The sequence below is a fragment of the Zea mays genome, chromosome 2 (genome assembly GCF_902167145.1).
Source record: "Zea mays cultivar B73 chromosome 2, Zm-B73-REFERENCE-NAM-5.0, whole genome shotgun sequence".
In the NCBI taxonomy this organism is placed as follows: domain Eukaryota; kingdom Viridiplantae; phylum Streptophyta; class Magnoliopsida; order Poales; family Poaceae; genus Zea; species Zea mays.
The window spans coordinates 10,892,312-10,918,419 of NC_050097.1; the positions used below are offsets into that span (position 1 = coordinate 10,892,312).

Here is a 26,108-nt window from a genome sequence, read left to right on the forward strand (position 1 = left end):
ATTTCTCAAGTCCGCAAAGCTCACGCGGACATGATTGCCACCTCATCTTTTTTTACCCAACGGTAATATAACTCTACTCATCATCCAAGGGCCGCTGGGCCGGGACCGGGAATCCAGGTTCTAGAAGTGCTTTGCAGTGCACCTGCTTGCTTGGTGTGTTGGCTGGGTCTGGGTGCCCCCGCTGTTGAAGAAAAAGTTGCTTTGCTGTGAGGGGGATTCTTTTTCCCTCTGCTCTGCTTCCGACCGACTTGGTTGTTCGCCTGCCTTCCTCCTCACTTGCTTTGCTTCACCATCTTTTCCCTCCGCTCCTTGCCTTTTTGCTTTCTATGGGTGCTCCGCACGCTCTCCTTTCCCCCCCCCTCTCTCTCTCTCTCTCTCTCTTCTCCCCTTCCTTTGTACGCAGGCGAGATGCTGTGAATTTCTCGGAAGTAACGGAGCGGAGGTCCTTAACCTTGGAGGTAGCTTCGGAAAGAAATAAGAAGAAGAAAAAAAGGGGAGTGGGAGCACTGTGGAGTGAGTGAGTGTGCTGCTCAGTGCTCGCTTTGCTGTCATCTTTTCCAACTGACCTGACTGAACATGCTTGCTCCCTACACTTGGAAGGCACGACGATCGTGTCTCCACACACACAAAAAAAAGCATCGTATTTCCGTTGAACCTAAAAGTCGCAGAAGGCCGGGAAAAAGAGAGCACTGGAGTATCATAAGTTCGCAGAGCAAACGCTTTACGAACAAGCGTCCCTGGCCTGCCAGACGATCGTCGAGCAGCTCTAGCCATGATGCCTGATCGATGAGTTACGATGGTAATTAATAAGCGTGCGTGCAGTACTACGTACAATGCCTGTTAGCGCTAGGTTTGATTTGTTCGCGGACGGAACGGGCCGGGTGACCAACGGATCCGGCCGGCCGATCACGAGTTCACGACGCTCTCGATCCGAAAACAACCGCCGGCGCCCCTGCTCCAAGGTCCAGCGGCGCTTAGGTCAGCTGTGTGCCTGTGTCCATCTCCATCTGTGCGGCTCGTGTCCGTGCCGTGCCGTGCGTGGGCGTCGGACAGAGCAACGTCCTCGCGTAGTCGCGTGCCATGCTGTGGCGCTGGTGACTGGTCGATGACGACGACTGGTCCTCCGTCCTTCCTTATGCTGCATGCCGCGTCAGATGGTTCGGTGACTTTTACGGTCCACGCGCGCCATATGCATGCATCGCTGCACCTGCATTGCATACGCACAGCTTCAAACAACATGTACTCGATCGTAACATCCCAATCCGACCGAAAGTACGTAACATAACCCAGCTAATGAGCTTAACAACCATGCGCCGCCTCCTCGTAATTGGTGGTCCATCCACCATGCTACATTGCTACGTACTTGCACGGCGATGCTAGCTCACGTTGGCACGCCTAAAAAAAAACGCGCTCGATCATATCCGGCCACGGCTACGGTGCCACATCGCCGATCCCCCCCTGTCCCCGTAGTGTCCTGCGTACGTTGTTGGGAAAAGGAAACCGTGGAACGAAAGAAAACTTGCCTGGCCAGCCGTCGTCGTCAGTAGCAGTACGTATGTCTCTGCATGTTACGTGCTTGTCGCCTGGACCGGTCTCATCTACGGACCATGCATCCCCGGCACCGGTCAGATGGTTTGGTAAAAAGTTTCTCGATCGGTATGGTGCATCACTAGTAGACTCTTCTGCCTGGATAGAGGACTGCAGGTGTTCATGAGCCGATCGAGATCGTTGCGTGTTCGGCCGGCGGGTGGGTGGGCGGGCTTTCGTTCGACTTCTTGCCGTTGCGGCGTTGCCCGGCCCCTCTGCCGCGTCAGATGCATCATGGATGGATGGTTCGGTGAGCTACGCCGGCCCGCCATATGCATCGCTGCAGCAGCATGGGTACACAGCTTCTAACAACCCTATAGTTGTTAGGATCGGGTCAGACATTGAACCGACGACTCACAGTCTCACAGCGCTACATCATCACCGTCAGTTGTCACGCAGCTAGCTGATCCATCCATCCATGATATGTGGAGTTTTGTTTTTTTATAAAAAAAAAAGGAAAACGTAAAGGCGCGTGCGTACGCAGAGGGAGATGAGGAAAGTGAGCGGCTCACAAATGAATGGTTCGCATCTGCATGGTGCCGTTTAACTGCACGCAACTGCGCCTCACGGAAGCGTACGTACGCCGACGCAAGTACGTACGTGCTGCTTTACATATGCGTACACAGCTTCTAACAACCATAGTTGTTAGGATCGGGTCAGACATTGAACCGACGACTCACAGTCTCACAGCTACATCATCACCGTCACTTGTCACGCAGCTAGCTGATCGATCCATGTGGAGTTTTTTTTTCATTACAAAAAAGGCAAACGTAAAAGGTGCGTGCGTGCGTACGCAGAGGGAGGAAAGTGAGCGGCTCACGAATGAATGGTTCGCAACTGCGCCTCACGGAAGCGTACGTACGCCGACGCAAGTACGTACGTGACCTAACCCAGCTACTGAGCCTACAACCATACGTCACTTGGACGGCATGCCTGCTCATGTTGACATGTCCTGCCGCCTAAACAAATCACACGCTCCAACGGCTACGTACGTACGGTGCCTGAGTCGGTACGACGCCTGCCTACCCCGACCCGCGCGCGTACGTTGTTGGAAAAAGGAAAACCGTGCTGGAATTAGAATAGAAAGAAAAAAGAAGGCATGTGTCCGTGCTTACGGTGCCGTCGTCGATACGTCTGGTCGATATACAGGCATGTGTCCGTGCTTTACCATGAAAATAATAATAATAATAATAACAATAATAATAATAATAATAATACTCATAAAAACTATCATGAAAACATTGATTAGGAAAAGACTGATAATAGTTACATAGATAAATAAAAACTACCACATCCACATATGGCACCGTCAATTCGCAGTTGTCACATTGTTGTACAAATTGACCACATTAATTGGTAGATTTTACTCTAGAAAGAAACTATCCTCCCATGCCTAGACCATCCGATCGCGCACCTAACATACGGCGACCAAATAAGGGACGCACCTGGACCTGGTGTGGCAGCGTTATATCCGCCGCGCTCTTCCTCTGTGTTTGGTTCAGTCCATATTCTTCTTCTTTCATGTTGCGTAATAACTTGCCAGGACCGGGACCCAAGGCCATACAAAGACGGCCGGGAACAATTAGGCAAGGTTTATGGTCCAGATTTGACAATCGTGTGCACGCGCGGTACACCTGTTTGTCGCATCGCCTAAAATTTCTTACTTTTTTTATATGTATATAGTCGCTTCATTTATTTGACGGAATACGGGGAAGCGCCATCATCGAGTTAATAAAAAGAGAGGGTAGAAGCTGTCGTCAACAACCGCTTCATAAAAAGAAGATGCATATATGTTTACCGAGAGGCACCGCTACGTAATTTATATATGTACGATTGATTAATCAGGCATAGTTGATAGTGCCCTAAGCTAAGAAAAGAAAAGAAAAGGTTGGGCTCAATATAAACTCATTTCTCCATTCGTTTAACTGTTTAAGGATGATGTAAGAGCATCTACAATAGCTTTCCATAAATCTCTCCTAAATTAAGTTTTTTAGGAAAAATACAAAAACGTGTCTTCAAGAGTTTTTCTAAAACGCTCTCAACTTTTTCATATCCATTAAAACTCCCTCATATGTAGGTACATTTATAGGTACAGATGAGAGGGTTTTTGGGCTCCACAGAAACAATCTATCTACCGCTTTAAGTGATCTGTTGAAGAAAGAATTAAAATCTACCAACACTAATTTTTAAATGTTGCTTAAAACTGATTTTGAGGAATCATTTTGAGGCGCCATAATCTATCTAACCGTAGTCATTTAAATTAAATAACTAAACTTAGACAAAAAAAAACTAGACACGTTGTGGCGTTTTAGACAGCAAATCAGACAGCCCCTAAGTCCAACGACATCGCATCATAATCGTCGCTCATGTCGTCAACTTCCGAGACCATTGTGTTGCGCACCTTCTTCTAGGCCGCGCGAGCCCGTGACCCGTGAGTCCGTCACACGGCACCTCCATGTTCTGGATGGACTTGGGTGGTGGATTTTTACACACTGATCGCCCACAATATTTGGTCACATACAAGTATCTACCGTTGCAGCGTACATACATACGTCAAAGATCACTAGTTTTATGCTATTTTTCGGATGGGAAACCCGGAGACAGAACCTGGGCTTTATCTGTGTCGTGGGCTGCTCACTATGACTGGGCCACAAATGGCAGCGTCCCGTCCGTCCACAGATCTTGGAAAATCAGCAGCCCTTCTCTCCAATTAGAGATGGCAATGGGCCACAAAATACAATTCCAGTATTGGACCGCAGGTGGCTTTCCGCGTCCAGTGACAGCCTTCTCGGCATCCATTTTAGGCCTTGTTCGGTTATTCCCAATACACATGGATTGAAAAAAATAAAAAAAAAGTTTGACTTGTTTGGGATTCAAACCCATCCAATCCCACTCAATCTATATGGATTGAGAGTTAACCGAACAAACCCTTACGAGTACGTGTGAGACAGACAGCTCCATCGGCCATATATTTAACAAAAAAAGAGGTAGTTTTACTTTATAAAAAGTTAGTTAAACAGTCCAAAATCCATTAAATTCAGATTCATTAATACCGTGTATATGAATGTGTGTACTAAAATGCAAATGAAAAAAATGATGAAAACTAATCTTTAAAGTGAGAAGTGGATAGTTAGTTGAATGTTTATGGAACTTAGTTGAGATTCATTCTATGTGTGAACACTTAGACATAAAATGCTGCAAAAATATTTTAATACTATTATGCGATGTTGGACTTACTCCTCTTTTTTTGAAGGATGGACTTACTCCTCTTTACACGAATGGACGAAGCTAGCCATCCCTGCTTGAAAGACCATGGCTGAATTCCTTAGCCCAGGGTGTTGTTCTAGCACAGGTCCTTGTACCCCTTAAGGGCTAATTTTAGAGCCATAAAATCGAAGGCAATTAGAGGGAGTAAAATATGTTCCGTATTTAAAATTGAATAAAGAGAGGATTTTAGTCCCTTTAATCCACTCTGGTTTTTGGACTTCCAAACTAGTCCTAAATCTGTATTAAACCAAGTTCTTCATATAAATGTATCAGGTGGGGACTCTTCTTCCCCCGTTGCATGATAAAAAATCTAGATTCTGACACACTAGCACTAAAAGGAGGCGATTTGTTGGGGGTCATAGTCCACCACAGTCGCTTCATCATCGAGGGCTTCTCTTCAACCTTAGCTTCCCTACCGATTTCTTCCTCGACTTCGGTTGGCTCCCTTTCTGGCCAAGTATTCTCTCGAGCCGAGCTTGCCTCAATGTTGCTTATCTTCCTTCGATTGAGCTTGTTCATGCCAGGTTTTTTCCCCAGGATACTACCCTACACATAGGGTTGACAATGGTCTATAAATTTTGCACTATAAAATTTAAGAATCGAATCGGGTTAGGATCGGACTCTATTTCTATTCATTTTTGAACTATAATTTATTTAGGACCTTGACATTTTGTGAAGAACCATTTGGATCACGATCCATTACCACCTCTACCTACACGCCTAGCTAAGGTTGCCTCCCCAGCGACTCGATCTAATCCCTCGTCGAGCATCCTTTTTCTCAGTCTTTGTTTGAGTACTCTAATATTTATCATAATTCACATATGTTAAGATGGATTAGACTGAAATTATTTTAAGTTACGCCTCAATCCACCACAATACATGTGGATTGAGGTCAATACTAGAGTGTTGGTGTCTTTTTGGACCAAACACTAATGATTCCTAGGTCGTCCTCGTAGTGAGTTCGGACCTTAGAAATGATCCCTAGGTTTCGCCCATGGAGGATCAAGACCTTGGAAGCGAGATAGTAAATGAGATGCAAGACAAATAACACTATCTCGAATGTGGTATTGAAAGGAAATCTTAGAGCTAATGGGATGATTACTTGAAGTACCTAAAAAAGGTGGGGACAACACCACTATGATGATCACCAACTATTTGGGACCAAACAACAACGAACCCTAGAGGCTTCTCGTGATAAGAAATACCATGAGGTGAACGGCGGCGGCGGTCCACGACGGGTCGCCGGGTTGCCTGACGGTGCTTGTTGCGACAGCGTGGACGGTCCGCGACCTGGCGACAGGAGCGACACCTTCCCTACTCATTGTCCGGACGGTCCACGCTCTAGGCCGGACAGTCCGCGATGGTGCAGAGTCGTCTTCTTCTCCTTGTAGGACCTAGAACCCGCCCTTGGGGGAGAGATCTTAGGATGCTCCAGGTCAGCACGTCATCCGAGGCGTCTCCAGACAACGTAGATTCGCCTAGAAATTAAGAGATCAATTTGATGAATAGATCTTAAGTGAAGTAGACAAAGTAGATCTTGCCCCTCAGGAGGGGTAAGATCCTAGGGTCATCCTGGGGTCGACAGGCCACCCCAAGACAGATCTAGACGACATAGAGTCGAATAGGTGTGGAGGTGTATATGTTGAAGGCTACAACTAAAGTTACGTTACATCTACTCCTATGGTAGAAAAAAGTAAATAAAGTAATTAGTTCGATTCGAATGTGTTTGGAGTTCTCAATCGACTGTTCCCCTTTATATTTATAGGGGAGGCACGTGCCAACCCAACCCGACCCGAACTATGCACGGGTCGGGGTACAGACTATGCTAAATGATCCACGATCCGACCTTGACCTGATTCGAACCCGACCAGATATTTGAATAGGTCTACTCGCACACGACATTTTTCACGCAAAAATCACGCGGTACACGATCAACGGGAATCAAACCGGCGACCTCACCCTCGCATGTACCCTCCTCTACCACTCCACATATCACTTATTTTATGTCCATATTGCAGTTCTGTTTCCACATATCACTTATTTTATGTCCATATTGCAGTTCTGCTGGCTACATATTCAAACAAAAACGTTTACAACTACAAAGTTGAATAAAATTTAAAGTTCTACACCTTTTTATTTTGATACTTTTCCGATCCGTGGTCATTTACAAATTTGCATTTTAAAGTTAAAAAATTTTATACAATTTTTTAGAGCCAAAATGATTTCAAAGGAAAAGTTGTCAATTTATAACTTTTAGATATCTAAAACTTTTACTTTGGTGGTTTTTCAATACGATATCATTTAAAAATCACAAGAAATCAAAATAAAAAATGATAGTAGTGATTTCTTAATAAAACCGTCTATAAAAATGATTTTTACACGCGGTTACTTAAAATTTTGTATGTTTAAATCATGAAATTGTATTCTTAAGAAACCGTCACTAAAAATTAGATCTCATCGTAGCCGCCGAGCTGTTTTCTACTGGTGTAATGTTCAGTTTGGATTCTTGATACGATGCCACTTATATATCTAGTCACATCAATACACGACTACACGTAATGTCGTCTCTCAAGTCGCACGAGAGGTCGGTCCCACCCAGAGTTGTAAAGGTCATCATTTCAGACTTTCACTTAATTAAGCTGCACAAGTATATAACGCCACAATTGATCCGGTTTGATTGACGCTGCCGCTCTACCCGTGAAGTACAAGAATCACGTTGTCCTAAGTAGTATATATGCTTGCTTCTGTTACGTCGTCTCTTCATCTTTACTGCACGCTTTACGCCAAACTGCGGTTAGGAATCGTGAAAGTTGACGAGTGACGATCATGACCTGCATTGCCGTCACATGTGTGTGTTGGGACGAAGCGATCATGACCTGCATTGACGATCATGACCTGCATTGCCGTCACCCTTCGTTTGATGATTTCTACTTCGCGCTGCGCGGACGAAGACCGCATCCGCTGGACCCACCGGACAGAGGGTGCTGCCCAGACGGAGGCCTATTCGCCACCCTTCGTTCCGGCGAGACAAGATAAAGGCCCCGCCGAAAACCACAGGACCTCCCACTCCCTCAGTGCAGGGAGAGCCCCATGTACAATTCGGTCCATGAAGCAGGGTCGCGTATGAGCATGTGAGAGTTGGGCCATATCTGTAATAAAGTATACCGTAATGACTCACTTTAACCTCCCCTTGTGGGAATATTCCGAGGATAAACTAGGTAATCGAGGGTCGTCTTTGACAGGGACATGCAATCCCTTGAGTACCTATAAATACCCTCGTACTGTGTTAAAGCGCAGGGAGAGATTATTGTGGCTTTGACACACCGTGTTAGCATTACAAACTCTTTTCTCCCTATTTTCCGTTGGATCTACCTGTCCAAAATGTCAGGTCCCAACGTTAGATCTACCTGTCCAGAAGGTCAGGTCCCAACAACGTGCGTGCGTGTCAGCGACGTGTGTACTGGTATTACCAAGATAATGCGGCAAATTATTTGATCAAACCATTAAGTCTGTTCCGAACACTTGGGCACACGTCTTTCTCATATTAATTGGACTACGAACCTTGCAAAGTGAGATCAGGCAGGCTTACTGATGCGCCTTAAGTTTTATAGCTTACCAAAACGTATTCAGTCAAACTCAGACACATATAAGAAGAGTGCTAATATCTACCACGTTAAAAAAAGTCATACTATTATATTGCATACATAAAAAGTTATTGTTATGAAACCACATCTCACAATATGTATCCAATGATGCTAATTTAATGTTGTAAACATGATTGTTATTATTCTATAAATTTAGTCAAACTTATTATAGTTTGACCTCATATGATAAACAACCTTAGTCTCTTGTATATTCTAAGATGGAGGAAGTAACATAATTGATATGTCACATGGCCTTAGGTATAAACAACCTTCATCGTGACTTTTGAAACGTTGAGATTAACTCTAGTTCTAATTCGTCCTGACTCAACTGTCTTAGGTAACATTTACACCTTTCTTAGGCTCATTTAAGATTTTTAGTCTTCAAAGGCACCAGCACAAGAGTGCAGCTCCTCTCGATCCGTGTAAGGAACATGTGCTCAATGTGGGATGATTTTTTTTATCACTCCACAACTTCTCACACCAAAAGTTAGGTCACCCATAATCTCCATTAAATGATCACCAAACTCCTAAACACCATCAAGTCCTCTAGTTAATAATGATCACCAAGAGTAACAAGCATAAACTTTCACTTGACTGAACCAAGCCTAAAAATAGGAGTGTTACACACTCACTACTCTTTATACACTAATGGGGCCCTTTATCTTATGATATCAAATCTTAATTAGCGCACTAGGAAAGAACTCGTCTTTGCTCTCCGATGTGTTTTCTCAAATGAACAAATGAGCAAGAGAGCCTCTATGCATGAGTTCAAGGGATACAACTAGCTCCAAGGCATAGTAATAGCCATTACCATGTTCCTTACATAATTTTAGCTTTATTTGAACACCCTATGGAATATAATCAAGTTTGACCTCTTGTTGAACATTTATACACTTATCATTATATAATAATCAAGTGTATACAATATACTTAATTTTCTGTGCAACGCTTAGCAAATTTGTTAGACCTTTAATTATGTTGTCATTCGATTAATCGAAACCACAAAAGGGTTAGATATACTTGTAGTATTGCTCCTAGCAGCTCAAACTCTCTATAATGTGTGTGTGCATACTTTCATGTCATCACTCTATTGCAGTGATTACAAACTTGTGTCTCTCCTCTATCTATTTTTTTATAATTTAGACAATAGATTAAAAAAACTAAAATATGTATAAAACATTTGAGAGTTTGATAAATACATACATATAGAGGACATATAGGATTCAGATATAGAAGAGATAATCTTTTAGAAAAGTCTATAAAGATTAGATACAAAAGATAACGCTACATACCTTGCATCTATAAATGTAACTCCTGTAAACAGAAAAGGGGAAGCGACACGAATAATTATTTGCTGGCTACCTATTAACAAAATGTTCATGCGATACACCACTAATTAACTAATAAGGGTTATGTTATTTTAATACATCAATTAGTTGTTATTATCTGGTTTAGGTCTTGTTTGAATGCAATAGAGCTAATAGTTAGCTGACTAAAAAGTTACTGAGAGAATTATCTAGCTAACAAATAGTTGGCTAAGTATTAGCTAATTTGTTAAAAGTAACAAATAACTGAACTATTACATGTGTTGTTTAGATGTATATAGCTAACCTTAGCAGCTACTAACTATTATCTCATCTCTAGTGTATTAAAACAGAATCTTAGTCAAACTGGTGAGATAGTTGTTATCCAGAGACCTACCTATCAATTAGCTAATAGATTATTTATATTGTTCTATCCAAACGAATAAATATTAGCCATAACTATTACTCCTTTTGTCCCAAAACATAATTTCTTTCTAGTCTTTTTTTTTCTTTCTAAATTCAAATGAATGATAATGAATATAGAAACATATATAAAGTATATTTATAAGTTAATTTATGAATGTATGTTACGTTTAGTCTAAAACGAATTATATTTTATGATGGAGAAGTATTTACGTGAACTAAATCCAAACAAGGTCTAAACAAACCAGCACGCAGGCATCGCCAGAAGTTGACTAGCCGGTGGCCACCCAAGATGCATCGCATGTTTACCGTCTTTTCTACTATCAGCCGGCACGAACACGGAAAAGATACAAACGCAGCGCACGAGCTGATCAGACCACGCAAGCAAGCATGGCGCCATCACCAGTTCGCCATTCCAACGCACGTCCAGATTCCAGGACAGCAGGTCCCCAAGATTGGCAGATATGTTGCCGCCGTCTGCACTCCGCAGAACATTATAGATGGCCAAATGGGAAGACGCGGCCTCATCCGACACGGCCCATGTCAGGCACTGCCCATTTTAGATACGACCCACCAGGCCCGGCTAGTAAATTGTACCGTGTCGGACGGACCCATGTGCCGTAGTAGCGGTCTAGGTACGACCCGTCGGCCTGCTAGCCGTGTCGGGTAGACCCGATATCACGTTGGCCCATATAAGTATATTGTATAATTCAGCTATGTATGTAGCTTGAACTCACACCCACTTGTATGAGAGAGTTAAACACACCTGATTAGCCAGTACTATTGTAATATTATTATGTTATATATTGAATTCTTATACTTAATATATGTAAACTATTAATTTAAAAAAATGTAACTGTGTCGTGCCCGTGCTAGCACTACGGATCGGATCGAGATGTGCCGTGCCGGTGACTGAGCCGTGTTTTTCGTGTCGTGACTGGGCTTGTCTATCGTATTAGTGCCAATTAGCCATCTATACATAACATACCTGGGTCCCTTAGACCTCTCGGCCTCCTCCAGGCTTCAGGATTAGAGATGGCAATGGGTAAAAACCCGCTGGGTATTACTTGCCCAAACCCGTACCCGCGAAGAAAAAATATGCCCACTAAAAAAGTCATACCCATAACGGGTATAAAATTTTGCCCAAACTCATGTCCATGCGGGTTTCAGGTACCCAACGGGTTTCCCATGCCCACTAACATCAACACAAAAAATAATTCATCATGTAAATGATAGTCAATGTATTAATAAGCCAGAATAAAAGAAACAAGTGATAACTAATTTTAGCTTAAACTTTGTTACATGGAGTTTATTTCAATTAGAACATATTCAATTAATAATATTATGAGACATATTTATAAGTTATGTTGATTTCAAGACGGGTTTTAAAAACCCATGAGTTTGCGGGTATGAGTAGTGGAAGAACAAACCCATGCCCACGTATCTGTTGGGTTTCCATTTGAACCCGTTAATAAACCCATGAGTACAGAAATTGACCCAAACCCGTACCCTAATAGAGCAAAAACCCACCAGGTTTTGGATAGCGGGTACCCATTGCCATCTCTATTCAGAACGGTCACAAGCCAGCAAGCACAGTGCCGACGAGCTCAGCGCGCGGGCGAGATCACCGGCCGGCGTCAAGTCAAGCGCGCATCATCGTGCAACACGCATCTCGCCGGGCATTATTGGTTCTCCCACGAACCGAGGCTTTTTTTCCCCAGTGGTGCTGGTGCGGCTGCTGTTTCCACAGGAGTCACGCTGTCCCGTGTGCAATATCTATCCCGTGACCCGTCGTCGTCCTTGCTTCTCTGCGCGTGGCAGTGGCATCGCCTTCGTCTCCGGCCGGCCCGGCTCTCTTTTCCCCCCGCTAGTGCAGCGGCCATGACTAGCAGACTGCTCAGTATGCCGTGTGACGATGTAAACTCAGCTTGGATCGCCCGATGATGGCCGGTGAGTGAGGGGCACTCCCATGTTCATTATGCAAACCGTGCTCTGTCCGCTGTCAAAGCGCGTGGTAATCTGCTGCCTCTCTTTTCACTTTAGGCCAACTTCCGTTGCTTGCTATTGGCTGATCTGTTCGGCAGCCACTTCGTTGAGCCGTCATTCTCCGGACATTATTAGAACGTGTCATTAGCAAACATGATCGTGCAGGACTGGTAACTTGGACGTACGCTTAGTAGATCAGACCACTGGGGGGTGTGCACTGCTTGGTAGACCATTTGGACACTGCTCAGTAGACCATGTGAACTTGCACAACCCGATGACCGGTCACCGTTTGCAATGTCTATGCAAAGAAAGCACATGTAGTGTGAAACTCTCAGGCTAATAGAGAGAGATATTTAGTTGGCTGCCCATCTTTAGGCCAACTGCCACTGCGATGTTCACAGGTACAGGCTGGTATGTTTGGGTCATTGGGTGAGCCACTTCACTGAAACGTCCTTCTCTAGGGGTATTGGATTGGAACGGAACGGTTCGTTCAACCCCAGGATGATACGGAGCAGGAAGAATCCGGCAAAGATCCTTATCAACAGTGGAAGCCACGAGCTCGGAAGAAGGTCCACACACCACGGCCCCAAGCGGACGGCCCCAACTTTCCCGGTCTTCTTCATTGCATGCATGTATGCATCAGTCGCTATGCCTCCAATGACGCGGCAAGTTCGTGCCATGGAAAGGTGAAGGTGAAGGGACCAGTTGGGATAACCATTCTGATAAAGATGCACACGGCGTCCAGTCCTACATTCAACCCCACTGAGCAACTGAACAGAGAAAGGTCTTCAACAGTGGTAGCACCTCTTGAAACCAGAAATCCATGGAGCATCCCAACCCTACTGCAACTGCAAAGCAGTGAAGATATTATCTATAATGGGACCAGAGAATTGTGCGATGTCATCAGCTTTCCTTTCCGTCAAATTGGAGCGTGCTTTCCCCGATCAAAAAAGCTTGAGCTCTCACCACCAGCTGCCCACTCCAGACAAAGGGGCGTGCCTCTTTATTTGATGCCTACTGTTTGATGTGTTCACAGATATTCCTCCGACACTGATACTGGACAAGGAGACCTCTGCAGTGCCAAGGTTAGTGGAACTACGAAGTATCCAAAGGTGTAATCATGCAATACAAGGAGCCACTCTGGGTAACTAAAATGGCCAATCACCGTACGTTGCATAAATTTGGGCCAGTCGTACATAGAACATGCACAATGGAGTCGCCCCCCCGAATGGACAGTCATCTAGATCCTTGAGCCCAACTGATAGACAGATGAGTGTTTATTTGGATATGCTGGATACAGGGCAATCACCTCTGCACTGAACAGAGAGGTCTTCGTAGTTCTGTTCCAATCCGATGATCTAGTGTAATCACTTTTTGCAGTCTTGTGGTTTCTAACAAAAGAAACCTATTTATCTTCCCCGCATGTTAGGCTCGAATAGTTAGCCCTCAAACAACACATTCAGTTGCATTTCTTGGTCGCCAGAGAGGCTTCAGGTTCTTAGCAAAAGGAGAGATGCAGCTTCCAAGAAAACAGTGCAATACCTGCCAAAGACATGAAAATCGCTCGATCAGTTTGGTTCGGGAGCACTCCCATAAAGCAGCAAGGTGGGGCAACGTCTTCCAGATGCAATAAAAGATACATGAATTAACAACAACCAAACAGGAGCAATATCCTCAAAGAAAAGGTAAATTTTAATCTTCATGAATAGATTTTAGTCTCATCTCTCATCAGACATCACAGATGATTAGGCATGAGTAGAACATCATGTTCAGCCCACCACCAAAAAGGCTCACCAGCAAAGTGCAGGCCTCAAAAGAGTTTAATATAATTAAATAACTAATGACAACATAGTGTCAACATTGAAAGATGCTCTGACCATACAAGAAAGCACCATTGACCCATTCACGTCACAAGGTGCCAGTACATCCCACACCCTTTATTTGCAATGTTTTTCTTGCTCGATTCATTAGGTGAATGGAATCCGGTGCCCTATGCTTTTGCCCATCAACGATCCAGCAGTTGTGAACAGTGACAACCAGGAGATGTGGTAGCTGACTCATGATGATCACGAATTCACGATTCAGATAACTGAGCTTCAGGCTGAGGATCAGGGCTGGATCTCTTCCTTTTCATGTTTGATGGTTCAACGATCATTAAGCATCAACATAAAGTGGCAACTCACAGCAGCACTATGTTGTGGTGATGACAGGTAGAAGCTCCAGTATGAGCAACACCTCGCACTGCAGTTTTGACAAAAGAATATGGAAACTGAGAGTAGCAGACCCCACTCGGCCCATGGGATGCCAATCTGGCAACCATCACAAACAACACATTCCTCCTATATAAAGCACAAACCATATGCCTCTCTCATCGCAACTCATACTAGAACATACAGCATTTCACAAGACACAACATAAGCAATAGCCATGGGAGCTGTGAAGCATACATTGAAAATGCTTTCATGGCTCCTACTCTTCGCACAATTGGCTGCGGCCACCACCTCCAAGTGCACAAATGCCACAAATGGGACTGAGACTGACAGCCTGGGTGCAATGAAACTGAAGCTGATTGCCATTGCATCCATCCTCACAGCTGGAGCAGCTGGTGTGCTAGTGCCAGTACTTGGCCGCTCCATGGCCGCGCTACATCCTGATGGTGACATTTTTTTCGCTGTCAAGGCATTTGCAGCCGGTGTCATCCTGGCCACGGGCATGGTCCACATTCTGCCAGCAGCATTTGATGGGCTGACATCCCCATGCCTCTACAAAGGTGGCAGTGGTGGGAACATTTTCCCCTTTGCAGGACTCATTGCAATGTCTGCTGCAATGGCCACTATGGTGATAGACTCACTAGCTGCTGGGTACTACCGCCGGTCTCACTTCAAGAAGGCACGGCCAATCGACATCCTAGAGATCCATGAACAACCAGGAGATGAGGAAAGGTCTGGGCATGCACAACATGTGCATGTGCACACCCATGCAACACATGGGCATTCACACGGAGAGGTGGATGTCATCAGTTCACCAGAGGAGGCTTCAATAGCTGACACGATCCGGCACAGGGTGGTATCTCAGGCAAGTGTAGTCCCTTGATGTCCATAAGTCTCCCTTGAAAATAGTTAAAGTCAGTGCAACAAATAAAATCATAAAAAACATATCATTGCCAAAAGTAGTGCATAATCAATTAAGATATCGCAGCAGTTTGCTGAATTACCTTCAAATGTCTCATTATGATCAATCATATATTTACATTGTAAGATACATATGATTGCTGTTCACAGTCCCAGAGAACAAAAGGTGTAATAATATGTTTACAGTTCCCGTAACACACTAATGAAGAAATAGAGATTTGGACAAGGATATAAACACCTACAAAGTGGGTGTTACCTTGTGCTTCAGAGCATCATGTTCCTCTCCAGCCTGAGAAGTGGGTCTACTGCTCATCAGGCATCAGCTAGGTATAATTTTCAGGACAAAAACATATTAAAATAACAAATTAAATCTCTCACCATGCAGGTCCTTGAGCTCGGAATTTTGGTGCATTCAGTGATAATTGGGGTGTCCTTAGGTGCATCTGTGAGGTCATCGACCATAAGGCCTCTTGTTGGTGCCCTTAGCTTCCATCAATTCTTTGAAGGCATTGGCCTGGGTGGTTGCATTGTGCAGGTATATGCTTGGACTTGGACCATAACCTATAATACCTGAATATATCTCACTTAAAAAACTAACCAATCTCTTGCTTCAACCTATGACTGAAATAATGAGAAACTACAGCTTTTATGAAAAAGGCATTTTTATAACTCAGCATGTGAGGAAATTTATACCAAGTGCCCTTTTGGCAGGATGGGGGATAAAAAAAGAGAAAGAAGGAAAAAAGGAGATGTACAAAGTTGAAATGGAACATTCTTGGACAGCGACATGACATGTTACAAGAATAAACTGTTGCAAATCAAATTTTATAGTAATAACAAAAAGCACATATATCCCAACCAACATTTTCTGTTGAACAGACTTGTTGTGAAAGTTAAATCAGATAAATGTCAGACTTTTTTTAGAGAGAGAAACAACTTTTCCCAACTACTCCATGCAAATAGAACCTAGCAATGATATGTTAACATTTATTCAATAAAGAAAATATATGGACACAAAGAAGAAAGAATTAACCTGATATTGTGCTTGACATCAACAAAATCTAATGTCCTCTGGCTTCCATTCCTTGCTGCAGGCAAATTTCAAGTTGAGGGCTACCGTCATGATGGCAATTTTTTTCTCCCTGACTGCACCCATTGGCATTGCATTAGGGATTGGAATTTCATCAAGCTACAATGGCCATAGCACTACAGCGTTCATTGTTGAAGGAGTGTTCAACTCAGCCTCAGCAGGAATTTTGATCTACATGTCATTAGTCGATCTTCTGGCCACAGATTTCAATAAGCCCAAACTGCAGACGAATACAAAGCTTCAGCTGATGACATATCTTGCACTTTTCTTAGGTGCAGGGATGATGTCCATGCTTGCTATATGGGCATAGATTTTCAGACCATCAAAGGATGGCTAGAGTTGAAGAAATAAGTTTATTTGTCCAAGAGTTCTCCATTTTCTCAAACAAGATGCCCTTGGTGAAGGGTTCATCATATTAATCCACGAGTTCTCCATCTTCCGTACGATATAGCCTCAGATAGTCCTTTTGTACTTCATAATGTGAGATTACATGATTTGTCATTTGTTGGCATAGTCCATTATCCTAAAGCTATGATAGTCATTAGCTGTGGTTCATGTGCTGAACATTCAGTCATAAAGACAGAGCTAAGCCAATTCTATCATACAGTCAACCAATCTGTATCTTTAGCTTATCGCAATAACCAAAAGAAACATGTAAAAATCATAGTCAAACAAATGACATAGAGATATAAACTACAAAGGCCACAGATGTATGCAGGATAATCAACAGTGGTACACTCTTGTGACAGACAGGTTTAACAAATACTGGCCGAAGTGCTATTAGAAGTAAACCAAATTGGTCCTATGTTGAGAGAAATCTTCATAGAAGATTCACGTCGTTTAGAAAGAATGCCAAATTAACAAAAAAAAGCTATAAGAGTTTAGATGCCCTTCATAAATTTTATGGATGCAATTAGCTTCTTGTACATGAAGTTCTTTGTTTATGTGCATCTTCTAAAGTCTTCATTCTTCTCCTGACTCTCTGTATATGTGCCTATTAGGCTATTGAATAAAATCATGCAGCATTTTTCAACAAAATCCCATCTATCCTACAATAAAGAATACATGGAAGGTTGCTATAGGTCAAAAGAAAAAAACAGCAGCAGTAGTTAACGACCATACCAATTTCCATGTGTATTTCAAGGCAACCAATTTTTCTCCTTATGGAACAATAGCATTAATAATAGTCAACAACGACTTGGACCAGAGCTAATAAAGGTCACCAGTGTGCACAGAAAATATCTAATGCACACTGAAACAAATATTAGAAATATCACCATGTAACTATGTTGATGGATTTCAAATCCGAAAAGCCAGAATGGCACCACATATCAGCATATGTGTGTTCAAGGCACATCCTTAAAAAGAATCATACTAGCTCCATTCTCAAATATTTGTCGCCAATTAGTTCATTTTTGAACTAAACCGTGACAAATAAAAAAGAAAGGAGGGAGTACCAAAAAACCAAAAAGGACCAAAATACAACCAGCAGTAGTTCTGATGAGTATCCTGACTAAAACAACATTGAACAGAGTTTCCAAATCAAATAGGTACAAAAGGTTCAACTTCATATTGCTCCATAGCCATAACTGTCAAGATTTACAGCAAAATCATAAATTGTGAAAGGTTGCGGTCCTTGTGATGGTGTGGCATAACTATTCCTCCTAAATAACATGCACTTAACATACACGAGACCTAAGCCAACATGCTACAGCTTACTCGACCTTTCCCTTCCCCTTGGAATCATCACTCACTCGAGAGGATGTTGGCTGGTTGATACTCGCTTTGGCTTTCTCCAGGAAGGTGGGATCTGGCTGTGGCTCTTGGTGTGGAGTCTCCTTCATCGCCATGAATATGTAAAAGCCGATCACTAGATTAACTGATATGACAGCCAGGAACCCACTGGCAAGTGTCTGCGCCGAGGATGACATCTGACTCACACCTGGAAAGTAAGAAGAAAAAAAGAGCTACTAAATAAAATTTATGTACTCCATGTGAAGATAGTAGATGGAGTACACCATGCAGTAATGAGAGCAGAAACAGCAGCTGAACCTGGAAACACCTGGTAGTAAAACCCATACATGATCGCAACAGGGGCCATCCACATCACCATGGATGTAACCGCGAACTTTGTGATCACTCCTGACATTGCTTCTCCTGACTGGGATGCTGAAACCAACGTACAGACTCAGCCAGGATCCAAAAACCAGGCAAGGGGGCTAAATAAAACAGGGCTAGAAATCTTGCTAGACATACACTAGCAGTAGTGTAGTAGACACAATAGATATAACGAAGACCATAATTAACAATATCAATTTCGAAGTGCTCAATTAATCGCATAACATTGTAGATAGAGAAATAGAAAAGGAAGAGCCAAAATTTTATATATGTCTGTGATTGGCATTCAATTGTTACTACACACTGGCATAATGGCAATGTCATTCATAAAAGTATAAGACACGGAACTAGGAACAAATAGATACGGATCTTACTGCGAGCTGCGATGTTCTGCAGTACCTAGCAGAGGGCGCCGGAGCAGTGTTGCAGAAATATTTAGACTAGATCATTCACAGCGAAGAAGGGGTGACACGAAACAGTTGGATTTCTTACCGACAAAAGATGAAGTCAGTTCAATTTCCGATTGGATCTCCGCTCGACGCTGGGCCTGCAGAGGTGAGGGCAGCAACGGCTCGAATCCCGGAAGAACTCCTTCCGGGCGGCTAGTAGAGTGTGGTCACTGGCCGGATGAGATTCGACGCCGAGAGATAGAAGAAGCGACGAGAGGAGAGGAGCGGTGGCTGCGGAGTCGTCGACGTCGATTGGATCGGAACCCACCACGACGGGGAAAGAGACGCAGACTGGATCACTGGACCACAACAGTAGGCCGTCTCGAATGGGCCAAAATTTCTGTTTGGGCTACCTCGCTCATTCTGTCATTCATGGGATGGGAGGATCCTTTGCAATCTGGACCGTTGAATCGCGCTTGCCGTTGCCGAATGTCCACCTCCACCTGATGGCAGCGGCGACCAAACCACCGAGTGAGACAGGGAGAAGAGATGCTGCTCCGCGTTGGCCTCGCGCGCAGCGCCCGCCTTCGCGGCGGCGGTGGCGGCGTCTCCCTCTCCTTAGCCATAGCGCGGCATCTCTCCTTCGAGTCGCCGCCACCAGTGCCCCCGTCCCGGCCCGACCCCGAGTGGACGGACACGGTGGACTACCTGGACGAGTCGGGCGCGCTGCTCTCCTCGGCGCGCGGGGCGCGGCCGGCCGTGCCGGGCGCCGACCCCACCATCCTATCCGGCGCCTCCGCGCACCCGCTCCCGCGCCCCGCAGCGGCGGCCCGCCTCGCGGCGCTCGCGCTCCGGCACCGATCGGGCGCGACTCTCTCCGCCGCGCTCTCCGCACTGCCCTCCCCGCCAGACCCCGCGCTGCTCCTCCTCGCGGCCGCCTCGCTCCCGGCTTCCGACCCCGTCCCGCTCATCTCCCTTGTCGCATGGGCGCGCCTCCAGCCGTGGTTCGTCCCCTCCGACGACCTCTCCTCGCTCCTCGCCGCGCGTCTCCCGCCGGCAACTCACTCCTCCGAACTCCTCGCGCTCTTCGACGACACCCTCGGGCTCTCCGACCTCGCCACCTTCCCCAAGACCTTCAACGCCGTCGTCTCCGCGCTCGCCACCCACGGCCTTCTCGAGCCGGCCTTCTACTGCTTCAAGCGCCTCCGCGACGTCAGCTTCAGGGGCCTCGAGACGCCCGCCTACAACGCCCTCCTCTCTCTGTTGCTCACCAGGGGGCTTGCATTCAAGGCCTTCGAAGTGCTCGACGAAATGGCGACCTCGGGCTGCGCCCTCGACGAGGGCACATACCAGCTCGCGGTGCCTGCGCTGGCGCGCGCCGGGAGGATCGACGCCGCCCGCAAGATGTTCGATGAAATGAAGCAAAGGGAGGGAATTGGGCGGGCGCCGGTGGGCGTGTATTCGGTGATGGTGGACGTGCTGGCCAAGGCAGGGAGGCTTGATGCGGCCATGGGAATGTACAGAGAGATGGTGGTGGTCGGGCATCGGGTAAGCACAGCAGTGAGCACCGCCATGGTGGAGGCACTGGTGAGATCTGGGAAGCTGGATGCTGGGATGGAGCTTTGGGAGGAGATGAGGAGGGGAGGGCTCCGACCAAGCTTTGGCTTGTACACGATGGTGGTCGAGGCCAATGCACGGTCTGGAAGGTTGGACATGGCCGCCAAGTTGTTCGGTGACATGGAGAAGTCTGGCTTTTTCCCTACGCCGGCCACATATGCCTGTCTGGTGGAAATGCATGCCTCCGCAGGGCAGGTGGATGCAGCAATGCGGTTGTATCACTCCATGGCGAATTCAGGGACAAGGCCAGGGCTTAGCACGTTTACAGCGTTGCTCACAATGCTGGCGAATAAGAGTCTGCTGGATTTGGCTGCAAAGGTGCTGTTGGAGATGAAGGCGTCAGGTTTCCCGATAGAGGTGACCGCAAGTGACCTGCTGATGATCTACATCAAGGATGGGTCAACTGACCTTGCACTCCGGTGGCTACGGTTCATGGGTTCGGCTGGCATAAGGACCAACAACTTCATCATTAGGCAGCTGTTTGAGTCTTGCATGAAGACGGGGCTGTATGACTCAGCGCGGTCGTTGCTTGAGGCTTATGTCGCTGGGGCAGCCAAGGTGGACTTGATTCTCTACACATCCATCCTCGCGCACTTGGTCCGGTGCCAGGACGAGAGCAGCGAGCGTACAATCATGGACATCCTGGGCACCAGCAAGCACAAAGCACATGACTTCATGTGCGGGCTGTTCACTGGTCCGGAGCAGCGGAAGCAGCCCGTGCTCTCTTTCGTGCGCGAGTTCTTCCAGGGCATCGACTACGACAACGAGGAGAGTGCAGCCAGGTACTTTGTGAACGTCCTGCTCAACTACCTGGTGCTCATGGGGCAGATGAACCGTGCCCGCTGTGTTTGGAAGGTCGCCTACGAGAATAAGCTGTTCGCCAAGGCAATCGTTTTTGACCAGCACATCGCCTGGTCCCTGGATGTCAGGAGCTTATCCGTGGGCGCAGCTCTCGTGGCTACCGTGCACACACTGCATCGGTTCAGGAAGCGGATGCTCTACTACGGGGTTGTGCCACGGCGCATCAAGCTGGTGACTGGGCCGACACTGAAGATGGTGGTGGCACAGGTGCTGGCGTCGCTGGAGTCGCCGTTTGAGGTGAGCAAAGTCGTCTTGCGGGCACCCGGCGACTCGGTACTGGAGTGGTTTAAGAAGCCGATTGTCCAGCAGTTCCTCCTGAACGAGATACCATCCAAGGCCGACGTCTTGATGCACAGGCTCAACGTGATGTTTCCAAGTTCGGCTCCGGAGGTCCGGTCCTTGTCCATTCCAAGATCCCTTGGCATGCCTAGGTGATAACACGACAGACCTTGTTGCTTGAACACTGCAAGCTGAAGCATAGCTCACTACTCAGCGGAAGTAAACAAAACGTGAGACGAAACCAGTGGAGGACAGGGTGTCCGCTCATCCTCGCGTGAGGTAGGACTAGGATGTGTGCGATTTGTTTTTTTAATTATGCAATCCATGTTGGGATAAAAAATGTAGCAGGGATTAGTTTTATAAAGAAAAAAAATTAAATTACTCCCCTTGCATATGTATGATGTCCATATGCCCTTCTAAAGTATAAGTGTTGTTTAGTTCATTTTATCCCTCTATCTATTTGAATTGGTTTTTAGTTTAAGTTTTCTGGTTAGTAGTTGATGCCACAACTTAACCTAGGAAATATATTATGATTTTATATTATTTTAATATATTAGGAATTAGATAAGATATAACTTTAAGTTCAACTTATATGTGAAGAAACCAAAAAAACAAATCTTATTAAAAAAAGACTTATCTTTTTCATTTTAGTTTTACAAGTTGAATTTAATGTTCATATTTTGTAAGGTGTTTAAAGACATCATAACTTATGTTTAAAAAATATGTTAAGAATTTTCATCGTTATTTTATATTTAATTTTTTATTATTAAAGTTATTATCTAATCTGATCCCTAATCTATCAAAATAATTATGAAAAATTATAATATATTTTTTAGACTAAGTTATGACATTATCTAGCTACAAATCAACAAAATATAAAAATGAAAACTTAGTTTGTAAATAAGATAGGTTTTGTTAAGTGATAGATTAAACCAACTCAAATAAATGGTAGGGTAAAAGGAATTAAAAATAATTTAGGGCTCGTTTGAGATCAAGGGTATTGGAGAGTATTGAGAGGGCACTTTATTTAAAATTGAATAGTAAGGAATTTTAATCCCCTCAATCCCCTATTACACTTGCTCCCAAACAAAGCCTTAAGGGATCATATGACATCGTCCAGAGCGATGGGGCTATTTTGGACTTTGAGCGTGTCAGCTTGTGTCATTGCCTGGATGTGAGGCGGGGATTCCTAACAATAGATTATAGGTGTAATCAGATCGAATACGAATAGATATCATCGAAACTGAAAGGGAAATGTGCCCTTGGGCCATTTCTAAGTATTTCGGTGATTAAGTGCCAACACAAGTGCTTAAATGGGAATTTATGCTTATGAATGAACAAAGTGCAAATCAAGAGAAAAGGTATGTTTCTAAGTCTTAGTACATTGGTTTTGGGTACTAATATACTTGTCTAAGTGTTAGAAACAGAAAGAAGAAGAAAAGAAAATAGGTGAAAAGACTTGGCTGTGTACAGCCAAGACTCAGCTCGGTCTGGAGCACCGGACTGTCCGGTGCGCCAGGCTGACTCGGCGCAAACTGGCTGCTCTCGGGAAATTGCCGACGGCGTACGGCTAAAATACACCGGACTGTCCTGTGTGCACCGGACTGTCCGGTGTGCACCGGACTGTCCGGTGAGCCAACGGTCGGCCGGGCCAACGGTCGCCCGCGGAATCTGCGCGGGACACGTGGCCGAGCCAACGGTCGGAAGGGGGCACCGGACTGTCCGGTGTGCACCGGACTGTCCGGTGCGCCAACGGCTCCCAGATCTGCAACGGTCGGCAGCGCCATTTTTGGAAGGAAATCGGGCACCGGACAGTGTCCGGTGTGCACCGGACTGTCCGGTGCACCCGACGACAGAAGGCAAGATTGGCCTTCCAGATTTGCTCTCAACGGCTCCTAGCTGCCTTGGGGCTATAAAAGGGACCCCTAGGCGCATGGAGGAGCACACCAAGCAACCTTAGAGCAATCTTGATCATCCACACTCAGTCTTTGCGCATTCGTTTGTCATTCTCAGTGATTCGAGCTCCGTTCTAGTGAGAACTTTGAGATAGTCTTTTGAGCTCGATTCTTGGCCGTGTGTGTGCGCATTTTGCTGTGGATTTGTGTGTGTTGCTTCCCTCCCTTACTCCGTGCTTCTTTGTGAAACTCAATTGTAAGGGTGAGAGACTCCAAGTTGTGGAGATTCCTCGCAAACGGGAAAAGATCTAAGAAAAGAAGAACACCGTGGTATTCAAGTTGATCATTGGATCACTTGAGAGGAGTTGAGTGCAACTCTTGTCCGTTGGGACGCCACAACGTGGAGTAGGCAAGTTTTGTACTTGGCCGAACCACGGGATAACCACCTTGTCATCTCTGTGATTGAATTCTTGTGGTTATTGTGTCTTGGCTCCTCTCTAGCCACTTGACAATTATTGTGCTAACGCTTAATCAAAGTTTTTGTGGCTATAAGTTTAAGTTTTACAGGATCACCTATTCACCCCCCCCCTCTAGGTGCTCTCAATTGGTATCAGAGCCGTTCTCTTCAAGAAAGAGACTAACCGCCCGAATAGATGGATCCTAAGGGGAAGGGAATCGTGATCAACGACAACGAGAAGGAGTCTTTCGTCAACGAGCCAAGGGATGACAAGTCCAACGACTCAAGCTCGGGCCACAGACGCAAAGATGGGAAGAAGAAGAAGACAAGACGCATCAAGGAGATCGTCTACTACGACAGCGATGAGTCTACTTCTTCCCAAAAGGACGACGACAACGACTACAAAAAGACGGTCAATTCGAACTTTTCATTTGATTATTCTCGTATTCCTCATAGTTCGAATTCGCATTTGCTTTCCATTCCACTCGGCAAGCCCCCACACTTTGATGGGGAGGACTACGGATTTTGGAGCCACAAAATGCGTAGTCACCTATTCTCTCTCCATCCAAGCATATGGGAGATTGTAGAGAATGGAATGAAATTTGATAGCTCGGATAGCCCTATGCTTATAAATGAACAAATTCATAGAAATGCACAAGCTACTACTGTTCTCTTAGCATCTTTGTGCAGGGAAGAGTATAATAAGGTGAGCGGCTTGGACAATGCCAAGCAAATATGGGACACCCTCAAGATCTCTCACGAGGGCAACGACGTCACCATGCTCACCAAGATGGAGTTGGTGGAGGGCGAACTTGGGAGATTTGCTATGATAAGGGGGGAGGAGCCAACCCAAACATACAACCGGCTCAAGACCCTTGTCAACAAGATAAGGAGCTATGGAAGCACGCGATGGACGGACCACGACGTCGTCCGCCTAATGCTAAGGTCCTTTACTATTCTTGATCCTCATCTTGTGAACAATATTCGTGAAAATCCTAGGTACACCAAGATGACGCCCGAGGAGATACTTGGAAAGTTTGTAAGCGGGCGGATGATGATCAAGGAGGCTAGATACGTGGATGATGCATTGAATGGCCCAATCCAAGAGCCTCAAACTATCGCTCTCAAAGCTACGAGAAGTAAGGAGGCACTACCAAGCAAGGTGGCGCAAATTGAGGCGGCCGGGCTTAATGATGAAGAAATGGCTCTCATCATCAAGTGCTTCAAGACAGCGTTAAGGGGTCGCAAGGAGCATCCCAACAAGACCAAGACGAAGGGGAAGCGCTCATGCTTCAAATGTGGTAAGATTGGTCACTTTATCGCTAATTGTCCTGATAATGATAGTGACCAGGAAAAGAAGAGTGGAAAATGGGAAAAGAAGAAGAATTACAAGAAGGCAAAGGGCGAGGCACATATTGGAAAGGAGTGGGATTCGGATTGCTCCTCGTCCGACTCCGACAACGAAGGACTCGCCGCCACCGCCTTCAACAAATAAGCCCTCTTCCCCAACGAGCATCACACATGCCTCATGGCTAAGGAGAAGAAAGTAAGTACTCGAAACTCTACTTATGCTTCTTCTAGTGAGGATGAGTCTAGTGATGATGATGAAATAGACTATTCATGCTTATTTAAAGGCTTAGATAGATCTAAGATTGATAAGATCAATGAATTGATTGATGCTTTAAATGATAAGAATAAGCTACTAGAAAGGCAAGAGGATCTCTTGTATGAAGAACATGATAAGTTTGTAGAGGCTCAAAAATCCCTTGCATTAGAAATTAAGAGGAATGAAATGCTTGCTTGTAAAGTGTCTACATGCCATGATTCTATTTCTAACTTAAAGAGCATAAACGATGATTTAAATGCTAAACTAGTAGAAGCAAATAAATCCAACTCTTGTGTTGAACATGTTGAAATTTGCACTAGGTGTAAGGATATTGATATTAATGCTTGTAGTGAACACTTAGTTTCTATTTCAAAATTGAATGATGAACTAGCTAGTCTTAATGCTCAACTTAAGACTAGCAAGAGTAATTTTGATAAACTGAAATTTGCTAGGG

General features: G+C 45.2%; 3 protein-coding genes and 1 long non-coding RNA gene across 6 annotated transcripts; 2 read left to right on the plus strand and 2 right to left on the minus strand.

Annotated features, from left to right (window-relative positions):
* The first annotated feature begins 14,581 nt into the window (after positions 1-14,581).
* LOC100282628 (zinc transporter 1) lies at positions 14,582-17,031 on the plus strand. Its single transcript, NM_001155536.2, has 3 exons — positions 14,582-15,286; positions 15,728-15,877; positions 16,437-17,031. The coding sequence occupies exons 1-3, from the start codon at positions 14,639-14,641 to the stop codon at positions 16,740-16,742; spliced, it is 1,104 nt and encodes a 367-aa protein (NP_001149008.1). The 5' UTR covers positions 14,582-14,638; the 3' UTR covers positions 16,743-17,031.
* Positions 15,281-16,487, minus strand: LOC103645952 (uncharacterized). Of its 2 annotated transcripts, none has more exons than XR_561912.3 (3): positions 16,376-16,487; positions 15,721-15,903; positions 15,281-15,631 (listed from the first exon to the last, which is right to left on the minus strand). It is a non-coding gene; the product is annotated as an uncharacterized lncRNA (long non-coding RNA). The 2 variants fall into 2 exon arrangements; XR_004856136.1 differs by having other exon boundaries at positions 15,721-15,912; positions 16,376-16,463.
* An 881-nt stretch (positions 17,032-17,912) lies between the features above and the next one.
* Positions 17,913-19,412, minus strand: LOC100278829 (Vacuolar ATPase assembly integral membrane protein VMA21-like domain). 2 transcript variants are annotated; one of them, XM_008669524.4, is made up of 4 exons: positions 19,043-19,412; positions 18,925-18,949; positions 18,485-18,601; positions 17,913-18,374 (listed from the first exon to the last, which is right to left on the minus strand). In XM_008669524.4, the coding sequence occupies exons 3-4, from the start codon at positions 18,579-18,581 to the stop codon at positions 18,148-18,150; spliced, it is 324 nt and encodes a 107-aa protein (XP_008667746.1). In that variant the 5' UTR covers positions 18,582-18,601; positions 18,925-18,949; positions 19,043-19,412; the 3' UTR covers positions 17,913-18,147. The 2 variants fall into 2 exon arrangements, with proteins under 2 accessions (XP_008667746.1, NP_001145449.2); NM_001151977.2 differs by lacking the exon at positions 18,925-18,949 and having other exon boundaries at positions 17,915-18,374; positions 19,043-19,359.
* A 50-nt stretch (positions 19,413-19,462) lies between these two features.
* On the plus strand, positions 19,463-22,177 carry LOC103645953 (pentatricopeptide repeat-containing protein At1g79490, mitochondrial). Its single transcript, XM_008670674.4, has one exon. It carries the CDS (start codon positions 19,489-19,491, stop codon positions 21,850-21,852), a length of 2,364 nt encoding a protein of 787 aa, XP_008668896.2. The 5' UTR covers positions 19,463-19,488; the 3' UTR covers positions 21,853-22,177.
* The last annotated feature ends 3,931 nt before the right edge of the window (positions 22,178-26,108 follow it).